Genomic DNA, 17608 nt, shown 5'->3' on the forward strand with positions numbered 1-17608 from the left:
AAATCGATTAAATATATATTAAAAAAAGAAGAATAAAACATAATGACATGGGTTGAAATTTTGGTGGAATAATTTATTTATTTTTATTAATAGGTGATAGGATTATAATTTTGTATTTTTGACACACTCTCACACACGTGCGTGGCAGATGACTCAACCTAACAAACATGAAAGTAAATCGGAATATTTATTTTTATAAGCGTACAGGACTAATTAGATGTACATTCACTCCATCAATAACGATTCCCTGCTGCTATGTTCACTGTTTTAATAACGATTCATATGCAGAGAAAATAAACTCTCAGAAGCTCTTTTAACCCAAGCTTCGACAACAACTAGCATAACTAGCTTTTGAACATAATAGATGATTTGACAGTAGAAAACATTCATCATCGAATCACATCGAATGCATTTTTGTGGTGGAATGAATTGTCCTCACCAGATTTCGAGATTACCCTTGTTTAAATACATCAAGTGGAATGATATCATATTGTATTTGAGCATTCTCAGCCAGGTGCAGACATCTCAACAGCATCAGTGCATCACACTGCCCAGATTGAAGTGTTGTTACTTGGTGTAATTTGATCATGGAGTCTGATTCATCTGATTCCTTCATGACCAAATGATTTAACAGAAACATATTTTAATATGCAAAAGATAGTTAGACATCTGTGCTGCGGTTGTAAAAGACCAAAGAAATGTCAAATCCTCAATTACAATTATAAATCTCTTGTAATAACACACAAATCAACAGCACATAATAGGACAATTTTGATAAGCTAAGAGGAAGAATGGCCTATGAAATACATGAATCAAGCAGCAGAAGACATGGATGCCACAAAGGTCTACCAGACTTACTGTTTGAAGAGCTTTCTGAACCCGTTGAATAATGTTAGTGCCCTTAGTTCGCCACTCCTCATGTCCCTCAGCCGCCTCCGCAGTATCTGCAGCCCATGTTCAGTAGACATCAATATAGAGCAAGTATGGGATGAGCAAGAAAATATATTGCTAATCAGTTATAAATAAGAGTAAAATATATGTTGCTTGTAAGATTATTATTATAGAAAAGTAATCTAATATATCAAATTAGAAAAAAATTATTATGTTTGGCAAGATTGTAATCTTGGCAAGCAAAAACGTTGTGATTGTTTGATGTTCCAATGGCACCAGTTGCTACCAAAAACTTATTTGCCTGCCGCCTTTAACTTAGTCAAAGAATTTACAAAAAGGGGTGTGTGTGTTGATGATAGCTAGGCCATAAAGAAAATTTAGGGTAAGCAGCATGTTGCCTGTCGCCTTTTAAGGACTGTCATATGGGTAAGCATGCTAATGAAACCATTTATAGAGAGTTAAACATTTCTAAAACTAGTCAATGCATGCAGACAGTGTTTGTACAGGAAAAATAATCACATAGCTCACATATTGTGTTCGATATAGAATTCTCCGCTCACTAGTGCATAGATCTGTTGCCATCTTTTTCAAAAGTGATTTCCGGTTGGCTTGCTTTGCACTGAATGTGCCTGAATCACGTGTACCACCACCCTAGAAATTCATGAACCATGTTAAAGTCAAGATGTTCTAAAATCACTAAGATCGAGCAAGAAAAGGTAGTTCATTGAGTAGTAAGGCATGAACTTTATCCATACAGTAGCATCAAATTTATAAGCTTGATAATTTTAACCAGAATACCAGCTGGAATGATAGGATCCTCCTTCCTACATACTTGATGGGGTTTGTCACTTTTTCTATTCTATGACATTTATGAATTCCCGAGATTCTAAAAGCAGTTGTAATGAAAATGACTGATTGCTTAGCATATATGTAGAATTCAAGATCATAAGCAGCTAACAGATCTATTTTCAAAAAGGTTCAGAAATTAAGGTAAAACAATAAAATGAGTAAATAGGAATAGTTCATGTAAAAGTTTGAACAAGCAGGTCATTTTCATCCTAAATGCTTATTCAATCAGAAAATGGCATTGTATATAAATTGAAACACTAATTACATATTTGATAAACAATATTGAAGTGATATAAGTCAAATGTCCACTTGTTAGGAAGAAAAATCATGCATGGGATGCATTGGAGCAGGATGCCCTAGGCACCATCAGACTGCACAAGATATGTAAAATTTTAAGGCTCATGTGGCACAACTACAAGGTCTTTATGACATCTGCAGCAAAATAGTCGCCATTAAAAACTATACTTATTTCAATCTAACTAAAATAAGTCATTTGGAAATAATGTACAAATGGTCAAGAAAACAAATTATCTACTATCAAATAACAGTAGAATAATATAAATAAAATAAATTAAAAGATGCATAATTTGCGCATGAAAGTAGATAATTCATCGGTTTATTTTGAACATGTAAAACAAAAGGTCAATGAGAAAAGGCCACAATTCTTTGCAGGATTAAAAAGAACAAAAAACATATACATGCTAACTTATAATAAAATTTCCCATGCTACCTGCAGAGAAACTTTAACGAAAACAAATTAAGTTAAGTTTGGGCTACATTAGGGGCAACAGATGTAACTTAATATGTTAATTCAGAACTTTAAAAATCAAATTCCAAATATCATTAGAAGCACACAAACATTAAACAAAAATATGAATAATGACCTCTAAGAATTTGGTGTACTTAGATATGCTTGATTCGCAGCAATCCAAAATGAACTGAAGAGCTTTCTCTTCTAACTCCGGATTCTTTATTCCCATCTTCGATGCAGTCCCGTTTGATGAAGCAGCAGCCATCTACAATTGTGTGCAAAAGAGAGGTTAAATTCCAAAACAAAAATCTAGATAGGAGTGGCACACAGCATCACTTTACATAAGTACTTGATGGGAAAATGAAGAGGGATCAGGATTCAGAAAAGAAAAGAATATGCCCATTATCATAATTGTAAATGTCCTAAAAGTTTACAGTAAAAGGGCCCTTTCAAGAGAGATTAGTAAGGCAGATGTATTGTGTTTCCATATAGCTTGGTCAACAAAGACATTACTAATGGCTTATGCCACTATCTAAGCTATGATAGATACTCTGACTTGAATGAAGTCATTAAGTGTCCCAGTTTCTGAACTGGATGGAGCAGTTCAGCATCCCTTTCTTTCAAGAACTCAACATGTGGACATTTTTTTCCTAAAATGTGCAGTACACTTTCAAACTGATGAGTAGAAAAAACCTGTGAAAACAGAAAATGTACAGCAGAGTTAAGCTTTGTTAACAACTTTGATATGTAGGACCAAATTAGGCTATGTTTACAAGCTTTCTTATCAGGGTTTATACCAAAAACAATAAAAGATACAAGTGCAGGAAGGAACATTTTAAAATGTTATAATGTTGCTTTTACTGGAATATGAGGTACGCTATTGCTAACAACCAGTCAATGATTAGAAGAAATTGAAATATTCTATCCAGTAAAAGCAAAATGTGGGTGCTTGTTGCATCATGTTCCCCCATAATATAAACAACCCAGTCAAAAAGAAGAGGGTTGTCACCAGCAGAAATGTTGTACCATTAATGCTAGATATGACAAATATGATAGATAACAATTATCTAATTTTCTCTCTATCTTTTATGTCCCACCTCAGTAATTAAAATGACTTGCAGCAGGCAAATTTAATCATCTCAATCATTAAACAAGTAAATCAACGCACTGTAAAATAAAAACTAAAAGTTCTGTTTAATATTTATGTAAAATTCTTCTTATCAATTTACGGGTTACATAAGTAACCTTTCGATGGCCAAGTAATTAACATCAGAAACATAGGTGCAAGATTACCACCATGCCATAGGCATGCAGACTGCCAACATCATCACGATGCAGGTTCGCCTGCAGCATGAAAAAATTTAAAAAAAAATGGAGAAAGGGAAATAGACCGATTTATATGGTATTCTTGGTGGACGTTGTATGATATTCTCTGTTGATTCTTCTGGTGGCTTATACTGTACTAACAGGCTTCTCATTCTTGTTGCACACCAATACTAAGAAACTCTCCGCATTATATCAATAAACCTTCAGGATCAGGTTGCTACTGGTTCTTTTTCATTCATTTCTAGCTAGATTTTGTTGCAGTTCAGACATTCATTTGAAGGTATAGAATTTCTTACAATGCTATAACAAATCAATGGTGTAACAATGCCATGAAGCAGATCTTCATACTATAGTACAGTGAAATCTGATTACATGTTATGGATATGCAACATCTTACTATATATCAGTATGCATTTAAAATACATACTTCATCGGTTCATATTACCACTTTCACAATGTTACAATCAGCATATCTGACAGCACTAAAAAAAGCTATTAGATATTATAAAAAATATCACTCAGACTCAACCAGTTAATAGGATGAAACATCTGAAGTGTTTTTCCCAATGACATCCATTTGTAAATGCTGAGTTTTAGCGTTATATTCTGCAGATACTGTATCTCCCTGTATATCTTGTATTATTTTATTATTAACTTTTGTGCTTTTTTATCCATTCAAGCAATAATAAAGGTAGGCACTTGTTAAGTTATTCATGTGTTGCAATGCAGAAAAACTATCAAACCTCTTCAAAGTGTTGGCTCATATTTGGCGGGCTGACAACAAGGTACGAGTATGCCATCATCTCCACTGGCCAACCAGTAATCTGCAAAGGGAACCTCTGAGGCCTGCTCATAGTGGACCCCAGATTATATTCATTAGCTTTCACATAATTTAAGGGTGAAAAGAAATGCTCAAACGCAATGAATCTAGATAATCATTTGTTATTCAACTACTCTTTCAGTCAAAATTATCTTTATTTTAGCAAAATATTTGTTCTGTTTTGTATTTAATAATGAGACAAATCTACTAAATGATTCCATAAGTGATGACAAAGATGAGAGACTATATTTTCAAGAAAACAGTCAAAGTTTGAAATTTAATTTTTATAATACAAACTTTCCAAACTGTTTTATTTATTTAAATATCCTCCCTGTCGCTGACTCCCAGAATCTCTTTCTCTTCAGTTTTTCAACACCATAAATTATTATGTTCTTGGTGCAAGACATAGAGAATTGACTATACAACATACAGTTCCAGTATTAAGGTAAAATAATTCCTCAAATTTCTTTATTAAAACATAATTGACATTTAATTTTCAAAAATTACTGAATTAGGTAAAGCTTAAGACTAATTTGTAGGCTTACGCCTACTCAATATTGTCACAATTATCTTCATGACTATATTTCGGCAGTCTTCGGCACTTACGTTGACAAACCATGCTTTCTTAGTGCTTCCAGTTTCTCCTTGTAGCATTTGTCAGATTTATTTAGACTCAATGATAACTCAACCGAATCATTTGGGTTTGTACCCTCTTTTGGGACAAAACCATATGACAGCAATAGCTCTCCATTGGATTTCTTGCCATAGGATATAAAAACCTGTAAAGCATGTTTCAGTAACAAGTCAATGATTAATGGTTTACAGCTTATTTATTCAAATTATGGACAAGTAATCTAACAATTGTTCAGGGACAAAATGCAGGCAACTTCAGTAACCAGCAAGTGAGCTGTTTACATTGCACATCTATTTTATTTAATCTCTGAATCATGAATGTAGACAATCTTCAACTAAAGAATATTAAGATAATTCATAGAGCACTTTTAGTCCAATACGGATGATCTATCCAAAAATAGTGTATTAATACAGGCAGCACTTCAGTTCAACAGGGAATAAATCTCATGGCAGCTGGTTAAACATAAAGAGTGATTTAGATTTTTCCGCAGAAAAAGCAATGGACATCAATAAATTCTTGCATTTTTTTTTATTTCAGTATAAGGGTAAAGTTTGTTAAGCAACTTGGTCTCCCAGAAGGTACTGTAGGCCTAGTCTGTTCTCCTTTTTGACCAAAATAGATAGGAGATCTACCCTCTTTGATCATCAAGAATTATGTCAGGATGCCCCACCTAAAGGCTTTATGACAAAAAATTCATTGTCAAAGGAGTGGAGGTAACAACTGAAAAAAGTCAGACACTAGTGGGACAACCCCAGTTTGGACGAAGGCTAATGTAATGTTGAAGAAAGCTCTGTAGACACTGAAGCTTTCACACTCGATTTAAGTTTGTCAATGTAATATAGCATTCAAATGTCAGTTTATTATCCTCGGTCTACTTAGCATACCAACAATATCCAGCAGATAAAAAAGGTCTCATGGTGGCAAAAATGGCAAGGTGGTAAAGAGAAAATCTTTGAAAGACATCCATTGACTCCAGCTAATAAACTATCAGATACAGATCCAAAATTACCTTTTAATTTGAATTTCACTCCTATATTTTCATTTCTTTAGGATATTAAAAAAAAATTATTGAACCTGGGCAAAAATGTGGAAGATCAAAAATTAAATCCTGGTGAACATAGGTTGAAAAAAGTGGATTTAAAATGGAACAACTGATAATTAGAAAGAAATTTCACTGATGAATCAATAGTAAACTTCTGAAAGCATAGACGTAGATGACTAAACTTCCCATTCTCATTTGGTGGAGGAATTATGAACAAACTGATTTTTATTTAAATGCAATTGAGAATGTACCACATATAAAGGATAATAAAACCAGCTAAGAATTTAAATTTTCACAGGAGCCAACTATGTTTTATGTATCAATGATTTGCCAATTTTCCTAAGCCTGCATACAATATCTAAAAACCGCAATAACAGTCATAATCTAGCAGTCTTTATAAATCATTTGAATTGAGACATTTGACACTCCAATTGATACCACTAATACTAGAACGATACACCATAAATGAATGGATAGAAAAAAAATTGTTTACCTGCTCACCTGGTTGATATGACTGGTCAGTCATAAAAAATATTCCCTGTGATGATTTGTCATAGTCCAAGAATGTCTCCACCTAGACCATTCGTACATAAATTTAATTTAAATAAATGTGCTTCATTAACAGATCAGGAAAGATAAAAAGGAATCCTATAGGTCTAAAACAAAGTTAAACTTAAAGGATGGTAAAGCAAGGAGACACGCATCAGCTTTTCGACTGATGCTAAAGCATTATAGGTTTTGTGAATGTCAACCATACCACTAAAATATGTAGACATGACGTAGGGAACTGACTGCTTTATGCATGCATAAAGATTGAAATAGGGTACCACAAGAATCACGATATTATTAGAAAAGCATGTTGTCTATGGAATGAGATACCTGTGGACTATGGTTAAGCATGTCAGCCCAAGGAACTAATGCCACTTTTCCATTCATCGAGGGCAAACGAACCTTTCAAACCAAGTATAGAGTTCACAGATCATCAGCTTATAACTAGTAGGAATCAATATGTCAACAAAAAAAAAAGTTTCAAAGATGAGATGATATCGAGCATGAAATGGCATTATTTAGGAAATTTACAAAGCACATACTAGTAACATATGTCTTACTTACCAACCGTGAGAAAAGAATGCCAAAGGACCACAGAAATGAATCAATGTTGAAAACCTGGAATGAGTTATAAATCCCAAAACAATCAGAATATACACATTACACAATTATCACAACGGACAGTTAAACAAACAGAAGAGGAAGGTGGTAGATTAGGTGTGAAGAGAGACTTTAAACATTCATATGTTAATAAGCTTAAAATAATTTGTATGACTGTGAAGGCAAGATAAAGTGAATTTTTTGCTGAGGCAAGTTAGATCAAGAATGGTTTATTATAGTGAACAGAAAGATCTTATCATTCACTAGAATTACCTCCTCTGGAAACAACTCAGGATGCTTAGAAAATATCCTTAGTTTTAAATCATTATACCTGCAGAAATGCACCATATAAGACTTGGTGAGTATACTCAAACAGAAAAACTAAAAGAACACTATCAATATAAAGTATGAAACCATGAACTATTTGCTATTAGGCTGATTAAAAGGAAGAACTCCATACGTTCCTATGACATTGGTAATCCGTTCAATTGCTCTTGCTCTTATTTGTGAAGCAACCAAATATGTGTCTAGTTCTGAAGGTGTCCTGCAATGACATATAAAGTCTGTCGAGAAGAAATTTGAGAATATATCCTGATAAATTGGGAAAAGTGAAGCACTTCTTCACACAATAGCTATTCAGTCACATTCCATGTCATAGATCCAAGAATCTCAACATACCAGTACAAAAGTGAGTAAGGCTGCCTAGGCAACGCTGAGATATATCTATTCCATCTTGAAGAGCTCATGAGACTCGCTTCACTTAGCAGGTAGGTGGCAAGCAATGGCCAATCTGGTACGGAATTTTTCTTCAGCACATTTCCCACTTCTGGACAGCTCCATTCCTATAAAACAAACTTGAATTCTAAAGCTGGCCAGTAGATGGATAACATGTTGGCCATGTCAACTAAGTGAAATTCACTTTAAAATAAAGAAATGACTAATTCTATTTAAGGAGAAACTTTTTTCCAAATTAACAGGTACAAGAGATAAATATCAAATGCAATCAAAATGTACTAATCAAACATCAAAGATACACAACATTACCAAAATAAAACCTACTCTGCGTTCCAAATAATAATATAATTGCCTCATGGATATGCTGCACCTTGTCTTTGCATGATGACATGTGCCCGCCAGCCTCGAAATGCTGGCTGCCATGAATTAAAAAATGGTAAAGAAAATATAGAAAAATCTAACAAATGATCTGGAAAATAGATACGAATCAATAAAAAGTATCTTTATATAAATAATGGAAAAGTATGGACGTAGTACTGGAAGAGATCAGCAGAACAATTAAAATTAATGAGCACCCTTTTCACAGCAACCAGAAAAAGAATCCTCTTTGATTAACTGTTCCACGATCCTAATTACACTGATTTTGGATCTCCGCAAAACAGCTCACTTTTTATTCTTAATGTTTTACGGCTGTTAAATAAGTGCAGTGCCAGTTTGCGTCTTGGTTATCTTGGTTTTGACCATTCATATTCATTCATTTTTTTCGAAATGCAACCTGACAGTCATTTGTATCTCCACCTTTTATATATGTATGCACAGATAAAAAGTTTTCTGTAAGATGTATATAAGTGGAAGGAAAAGTAATTCTTGATAAAATGATACAATAATTTAATATGAAACATTTTAATACTTTCTTTTAAATTCAAAATTATGAGCACCAAGTCAGTCAATTTCAAATATATAACTTCTTGAACCACGAGGAGTTAACATGATAAGCTCCTTAATGGAAAAAACCAACGCCAATTACCCTAAAAACATAATTCGTGATCTACCATGGCAAGATTGTGATGCCACAGACAAGGAATCCATATTTGCTAACTAAAGCATAAACATTTTGAGGAAACAAGTTTGTCATCACCGAGTCGGCCGTAATAACGAGCGAGGGCGGCACGAAGAGGAGCTTCTCCCCCTTGCGGATGTTATTGAGTGCGACGAGGCCCCTCTCACCGACATCCACCCGCTGTATCTCCAACTTCTGAGGGGGGAGGCCGGAGGCCGACAACCACCGCTGCAGCGCGGAGGCGCTCTCCAGGGACTCGATCTCGCAGCCCCAGGGGACGACTCGGGCCTCGGAGCCAGTGAGGGCATTGCTCGACGTGGCGGAGACGGAGCATCGGATCCGGCAGCGGACGACGTGAGCAGAGGAGGAGGAATCGGCAGCGGGCCGAGGCGGAGGCCACGAAACCTGAGGGAATTGGGCACTGCCCAAGACTCGACAGAAGATTTGCGCCATCTGTGACGGGGCGGGAGCGAGGAGGGAAGCTTTGGATGATGAGATAAAAGAGAAAGAAGAGGGAATCTTATCTGGAATCTTTTGGCCTACGGGAAATGGTAATGTAAATGGAACAAAAGTTCTTTTATTACAGGATATTGCTATTTGTAATTTATAATAGTTAAGAATTTTGAATGTTTTTAAATTATTTTTTTATAAATAAATATATATATATATATGTCATTAATTTATAATTTAATTCACCTATGATCCCTTTTTTCCCTTTCTTTTTTTTCTATTCCTCTCATAATTTTAAATATTTTAAAATTATAAAATTACGGATCGAATCGAAACCAAAATCGTCGGTGTTTATTCTTGAACCATTGATTTTAGGGCCAATGATTTTGATTTTTCAGACCTAGAATTCATAATTAAATCACTCATGATTGATTCCATTTTATTTCAATTTTTACTTAGGTTTCGGTTCTGTTTGGAACCAAATCGGTATCTTGCCTAATCTTTTGTTTAAGAACTCTCACATGGTAGGTATCTAAGAACTCTTAGAACCATAGTTCAATCTACCCACATGATATGTAATGGATTCAACAACTCCTTAAAAATTTATGTCATTCCAATCAAATAATATATATAATTTAATAAATTAATTATATAATTCAATCATGCTTCTGCTGTATAACTATGAGAAATTGAAAAATAATCATATGAACAAACCATAGTTCAATAAACATTATAACTTAAATGCTAGTAAAAAATTATCATAAATAAATATTTTTTTATGTATTCAATACATACTTTCAAAATATATATAAATATCAAATCTTTTTTTATGCTTATACAATTTATAAAACATCAGTTTCTCATACATTTCAAAAAATGTGGGTTTTATCAGTCCATGTGGGTTTTATCAGCCCATGTGGGTTTTATCAGTCCACATCCCCTCTTAATTTAACCCTAATTAAGATTAGGGGGTATGATGACTGCGTTTTAGAGATAGATTAAAGCTATAAAAATGCAGCAACGAGACAGATCTTTAGAGTTACGAGATTCCAAAGAGAAGAAGGAGAACAAGGCAGAAAAGGAAGAGAAAGAAATGGAAGAAGACAAGGACAACGCAAAGAGACTATTCACAATCATCTAGCAGTGTTCTCATCTCATGTTAGATCAAATCTACAATAGACTCTTGTTGTGATTACTTGGGGAGGTTGTTGTGATTACTTGGGGAGGTTTTATATATTGTGGGCAGTGACGTGATCCTTGTATCCTAATTATTCTCTTGTGGTTGTTGCTAGGGTTTTGGGCACAAGATTGAGATTTGTATATTCATTATTCTTGGATTATCTCTAGTTTGCCCCGTGGTTTTTACCCTTCACATTGAAGGGGTTTTCCACGTATATCTCGGTGTTTTGTTTGATTGTGTTTCCATTTTATTCCGCTGCGTATTTTGGTCTTCTAGTATTTGTTCCTATACAAAGATTATTCCTGTTTATATCCCCATCAGTATCTTGATTTAAACTCAACACTTGCTTTTTCAGTTGGGTATGTTCACCAATCTCCCGCAGCACAGCTCCGTCGGCACCAGTTATCACTCCTAAGCTCTATAGTCCCTTCATCTTCCTTATTCCTTTGGGTAACATCAAACCGCCATAAAACCAGCTGCCACGAAGATCACAACTGCTCTAGGTAACTTTTGTATATCGGTTTCGCTTCTTGATGCATCTACTGTTTCGCAGAGATAGGAAGTTCAAAAGAAACAAGTTGCTGATATTCTTGAGGTGAACGTGACGAAGGCTCCTACATTCTTGAGGTGAACGTGACGAAGGCTCCTACATTCGATTCTCTTGACGGCGTCTCCCAAGACGATATCTGAACACATCAATGGAATCCTCGGCGTCGTAAGCCATCTCTCGAACCTGCTTCATCCATGTCTTCACTTGCTCATCATGATCTTGCCTGGAGGACAGAACTCTCACCAAAGAAGTCATGCTTTCCATCTTGTCCATTATATATCGTGCGTCATCGGCAACGCCCGCTTCTTGTGCGAGGATGCTTCCGAGCTTCAGAGCGACCTAGCGGCGCTCTCCGTGAAGCTCACAGTGACGGCTTCCATATTTTTGGCCCTCTAGTCGGTGTTCGGGAGGGTAGTGATAGAAGATAGATTTTCCCGAGTGGGTAGTGATAGAAGATAAGATTTTCTATTGAAAATCTTATCTATTGAAAATCCTCCCTCCTAATCCTATAAATAGGAGTGTTAGTATTCAAGCTAAGCTACTCCACTTCTTTAATAAAGCTTCTTCAATTATTATTCTTATCTTTTATTATTTGGTATCAGAAAAGCGAATAAGATAAGATAAGGAAATCTTATCTAATCTATTGATTTATTCTGTTGAGGAAAATCCTCACTCCTAATTCTATAAATAGGAGAGGAACATGTTAATATATTCAAGTTAAGCTATAATTCTATAAATAGGAGAGGAACATGTTAATATATTCAAGTTAAGCTATTTGGGAGGTATGATGTCAAATCAAACAAAATAGTATATGTGGTAAAAAGAAAAAATAGGTAATATATTCCCTTTTTCAAAAATGATTCTTGGAGATTGTGTAATGCTTACTCTCAAACTCTTTGTTTACACAGTAGTGATATTCTTTGTTTCTCTCTTCATCTTCGGATTCTTATCTAATGATCCGGGACGTAATCCTGGACGTGAGGAATAAAAAAAATTGAGTTTTCTTTGTTTTTCTAATTTTTTCACTCCTAATTCTATAAATAGGAGAAGAACATGTTAATATATTCAAGTTAAGCTACTCCACTTCTTTAATAAAGCAGTTTTATCTTCTATTATTTCTATCAGATAGTGTGTAAGCTCGGACGGGAGATGATTCACTTATAACAGCCAGCGCAAAAGGCCTACGACGAACCAAGGCCAGGGATCACGCGCTGCTTAATCTCACACTCGCAATCCGCAAGCGAGGTTAGCTTCTTCTCACTCATTAATCTTCAAATCCGAACCTTTTTCAGATGTCATCATGTTCAAGATGTGGTTTTGATGATTTACTGTCAATATTTGTGTTAACTTGATCCTTGACTGGTTTCATAGCCTATGATTGAAGTTGATGGTCTACCGAATTAAATGATAGAGAGAGAAAAACGTGTAGGCCCATTGGTTTCAACTCCTATCATCTCGATCGATCTATTTCCCCAAATTAATTGTTGCTTCGGTGGCAAATGCTATCCATCGACGATAACGGTTGGAAGTGCCCCCAAATGGAGTAAATATGATTTAATGATGACAGAATGGAAGACATTGATGGAAGATGGATTCGCTGAGAGTAGCTAAACACATTATACCATACATACTAAGTTCAAATGCAATGGATGTCATCGGTCGGTCCTCGAATAAATAATATCATAATTCTATTTTTGTGATGATATGTTGTTGAGAGAGAAGACTCGTTGAACACAAATGTCAAAGATTAACAACCAAACAATATTGCCAAAGAGTTGACAAAAAGATTAATGTGACACTTCTTACCTATATCTACTAAGGCAGTTAAATTCAATTTCATTATGTGAGATCAATTACAAGCATCCATAAGTTAACCGTAACTCAATTGCAAATGCCTTATATACCCTCTAATATAAATCTTAAAAAATTTTACATAGCTTTTATCTCACTTTGTTTGAGATCTACTATAGAAAATTCGCTGTGTTTTCAATTCATCAAAACTTTGAGATACATGACGTATTTATTTTAATAAATTCTAAATTCACTAAGGACTCATATTTTTACTTGAAAATCTAATCTTAGTTCGTATCTTCTAAAAAGTTTGAATATAGTTATGACTCCTCAAATTATTTTAATATTCATCAATCCTAATATATATGTAAATCATATATAAGACACGCACAAATCTAATTAATTCTCAGAACTCTTCCTATCATCGATGGCATCGTCATATGAAATCATAAAATTATATGATGAAATCATATAATTTTATGGTACCTCATGACAGAATTAGTTTTGGATGATTGGGATGTGCGTCTGCATTTTGTATAATTTTGTATTGGGGTTCTCCTTCTTGTTAGAATTGTAATTTAAATTTGAGTAGGATTACAGATTGAAAGTTTGAATTAGATTAGAAGTTTATGCTTGATTATGAATAGGAAACTATTTGATTTGGATTATAAGTAAAGCCTATTGCTATCACATTGGAAGCGATTAGAGAAAGTGTAGAGAGATGTTGACGTGCTTGGGGTTTGTTGATAAAGATAAGTTTTTCTAAATATCTCATCCTTCCTTCTTTCCTCTTCTCTGTTATTTTAAGCCACTTTAGTAGCTACTAGTCAAATAAAACTTAAAGATATAAGTTACAAATTATATTCACTAAATTTATTCAATCTAATTTATATTGAAACAATTCATTAATAATAACCATAATAATTACTAAATATTAAATAATATAAAATTTTATATGATAGTTATAATCATGATAAACATAGATTATGTCTTTATGTAAAAAATAAACATTATTTCATAATTTTAAAATATATGCATATGAATAACTATACAAATATCCAAAAATAATAATTAAAATTTAATTATCACAATTCAAACTAATATATCATATGAGAGAACTATAAAAGAAAATCATAATTTATATTTTTTAAAAAAATCTATATTGAACCTTAAATTTGATCAAATAATCTTATTTAATTAGGTAAGCTTGGGCTACCTAAATCGGGCTTATAGATTTGGATGAAACATGTACATTTAAGCCTCCCAAAATTAAATTAAGTATTTTGGTTAAAATTGGGGTTCATTGTTTGGGGTCAAAATTAATTTTAAACAAATTTGGTCAAAATCAAGCCCTCCTCGTCACTACAGTTTGGTCAAAATTGGCTATGTTCTCACCAACGAGCAGCACCGCCGTTGCGCTTTAGCGCAACCATTGAAATGCCTGCACGAGGCGCTACCCCTGCGACAGCGCGCGACATCTCTACCGCGCACGACCACCCACTGATCGCTCCTCATTGGCGGCCTTCTCCTAATGCATGGTAGACCACCAGCGCCGACCGCCATCGTCACTGGTCGTGCGGTCTCCCCTGTTGCGCATGGTTTCCCACCGGTTACTCTCGCCATTGTCACAGCCAACGCAGCCAGCTAGTCACCGCCACCGCACGACCCTCGTATTGCGACGTTCTCTTGGTGGTCGACGACTACCTAACATCACCTTGGCCTACTTCACGGACGCTGTTAAGCGATGACGTTGTCCCCTCGACGTCGGCTGCGATATACCCTTCGTCACCCAATGACGTAACACTCGATCGCGACGCCAACAACAATCGTCCGACTGTAATCCTTCCTGTCACACCTTTACGTGAACGCTACCCATGACGAGATCAACGACCACAGCCCTTCGCTGCATCACTACTAACAACAAGCTGCCAACTGATTAAAGTTGGACGATACCTTTCCAATGTCCGAACATAGCGAGTTCGCCTCTATAGATTCCACGAGTGCGAACGATAGAGGAGAAACCTCGGGCATTATTCAAGTAATCGAACGATGCATATGATCAGTCTTCAACGCTGCGATGTGACATAGATCATATGGTGTAATCACTATATGATTACACCATATGCTGAACACGAGCTAAAGAGTCATCAAGAACACAAAGTTCGGTAGAAGACTAAGGGACGAAAATTGCAAAGCTTGCTTGAAGGGCAAGAAGAGAATGAGTATTAGATGTCCAAACATTACGAATAATATCTGAAACCTCACTGTATTTGGTCCAGAGATCCTGAAACTTCAAATTGCGAAAACAGGGTCAAACAGAAGCGGAAACAATAATCCTTAGGGGACAACGATTACTTCATGCACGTATTGATGAGATGGTGCAGAAAGCACCTGGGTAGAAACATGCATACAGTTCCAAGCAACAAGGGTTCTTCCTCCTAACGTCCTCGCAGCTGGCTGTGCCTCACCCATCTAGTTTGTAATCAATCGCCGAATGAACCTTTAAGAGGTACGAGTAAGTATCATGCAAAATCAAGAACTTCACCAGACAGTTCCAATTAAGAATCTTCAGATCATTCGGGAGAAATACCAATTTTGGTCGTCTTAACATGTCCGACCGCATGATGAGCGTTCTTCGTTAATCTCAGGTTTGAGCAAGGCAGGACTTTCTTGACTTTAACTCGAGCCACCGTTCGAGAAGTGGAGACTTCCTTGATGCGTAGAACTTCACCTGTCGGCTGCATGTCACTTCGAACTGAGGGATAAGATTAGAAGAAGTCGTATCCCCCAGTAAGGACGTGGAGGGAGTAGCTTCGCTCAAATTAAAAGCTATCCACATCTCGAGGGGGAGGAGGAAACACGAACAAGAGAAGAGGGAGGAGGAGCTCTTGACAGGAACACAAGCATCCACATGGATATTTAAGTAATGAAAAGTTATACAAGATAAGGGGCGATAAATATCTCATATATATTTAGATTTTAGTGAGGAAAAAAATATACTTTTAATGATGTTAAGTTTTACTCTTTTAATGATTTTTAAAGAGTATGAGAAAAGAATATATATGAGAGGATCTATAAATAAATCTTGAGTGAAGATAAAATAAAATCTTATAATTGATCTTATATAATAAAAAATATATAATTTGTTTATTATTATTTTATCAATATAGGTAAAAATTATCAAATCATCTTAAATCTTATATGATTTTCTAATATATTTTCTGTTTGTTAATCTTTAATCTCCCTTCCCAAGATTACCTACCCTCTACAATTTATCTCTTATAATAACTTACAATCATTGATATCTTAACAATACTTGTCCTACCAATACATTAACCTCTTTATAACCCAAGATTTGGACCTTAACCAAGATGTGGTCACGAAGTGTGCATTTCTGGATCTATTGTATCTGCCTTAGCCAATAATAAAAATCAAGTTATTAAAAAATTATCAACTGTCTTAACTAATTTATCTCTAACTTATCATCTTAAGAAAAACATATTTGTTTCCAATCATCCAACACTCAATATATATAATCAGACTTTTTTAATATTTAACTGTGGGATCAATTTCTTCTTTTATTTTTTTAGGATAATTATATATTATCATCGATAGTTAATTATAATTAGTATCATGATTTCTATACTTTAAAAAGTAGCATTAAGGTATCTCTGTACTTAAAAAAATAGCATTGAGGTCTCTATACAAGTGAAATGTTGAACTTTGATTCTTTTGATATCATTAATTTTGTCTTATAAAAAAATCTAAATGAAAAAAGGACATAGAATGAGAAGGATAAAAATATATTTTATTATATTTTAAATTATTAATTATATATAAACTTTTCGTTTTAATCAATTTCCTCGTTCCCTCTTTCCAACCTACTTGTCGCCACATTCGCTCATATACTAATAGGTTTACCATCACCTGTAAATCCTTATTCCCGAAGTTCTTTGCCCATCGATCCACAATATCCAAGTACAAACTATTGCTCTTCGACAAGATCCCATGGCCTAGGATCCCTAGCACCCCATCGAAGGGCTCGTCGTCACCATTATAAAACCCGACCTTGATGTTCGTCACTTTGTACTTCATCGACTCTATGAACAGCACCCCTCCCCTCCTATACTCGCCCGTCGCACCTGCTTGCCATCTTGCCCGCTACACCCATTGCTCACTGCTTGTTATAAGCGACTAGTTGTGACAAGCAACAAGCGACTAGGTTGAGAAGAGGAGGAAAGAGAAAATCAAGAAATTTATATAAAATTAATAATTTAAAAGATAATAAATTTATATATTTTTTTATCTTTCTTCATTCATTTTTTTTTTATGTGATAACACTCCGTATATATCCTGCCTAAATTGGATTTGATCGGTGAT

The 17608-nt window shown here is 34.9% G+C and overlaps 1 protein-coding gene across 2 annotated transcripts; it reads right to left on the minus strand.

The window, feature by feature from the left end:
- Positions 1-324: 324 nt before the first annotated feature.
- Positions 325-9794, minus strand: LOC103977863 (ribulose-1,5 bisphosphate carboxylase/oxygenase large subunit N-methyltransferase, chloroplastic). 2 transcript variants are annotated; one of them, XM_065141532.1, is made up of 14 exons: positions 9336-9475; positions 8522-8613; positions 8141-8304; positions 7923-8006; positions 7736-7793; positions 7427-7480; positions 7193-7264; positions 6807-6887; positions 5244-5416; positions 4561-4663; positions 2625-2756; positions 1420-1542; positions 859-944; positions 325-610 (listed from the first exon to the last, which is right to left on the minus strand). In XM_065141532.1, the coding sequence occupies exons 2-14, from the start codon at positions 8552-8554 to the stop codon at positions 586-588; spliced, it is 1188 nt and encodes a 395-aa protein (XP_064997604.1). In that variant the 5' UTR covers positions 8555-8613; positions 9336-9475; the 3' UTR covers positions 325-585. The 2 variants fall into 2 exon arrangements, with proteins under 2 accessions (XP_064997604.1, XP_009391784.3); XM_009393509.3 differs by lacking the exon at positions 8522-8613 and having other exon boundaries at positions 9336-9794.
- Positions 9795-17608: the final 7814 nt, after the last annotated feature.

Source organism: Musa acuminata, chromosome BXJ3-3, assembly GCF_036884655.1.
Source record: "Musa acuminata AAA Group cultivar baxijiao chromosome BXJ3-3, Cavendish_Baxijiao_AAA, whole genome shotgun sequence".
NCBI lineage: Eukaryota > Viridiplantae > Streptophyta > Magnoliopsida > Zingiberales > Musaceae > Musa > Musa acuminata.

Bases quoted from the DNA above. Each gene is read 5' to 3' on its own strand.
- LOC103977863 (XM_009393509.3), bottom strand. From the start codon at position 9,710: ATGGCGCAAATCTTCTGTCGAGTCTTGGGCAGTGCCCAATTCCCTCAG. The intron at 6,888-7,192 runs GTATCTCATTCC...CGAATGGTCTAG, and splicing joins TGCTTAACCATAGTCCACAG to GTGGAGACATTCTTGGACTA. The intron at 4,664-5,243 runs GTAAGTGCCGAA...CACTATGAGCAG, and splicing joins AGAAAGCATGGTTTGTCAAC to GCCTCAGAGGTTCCCTTTGC.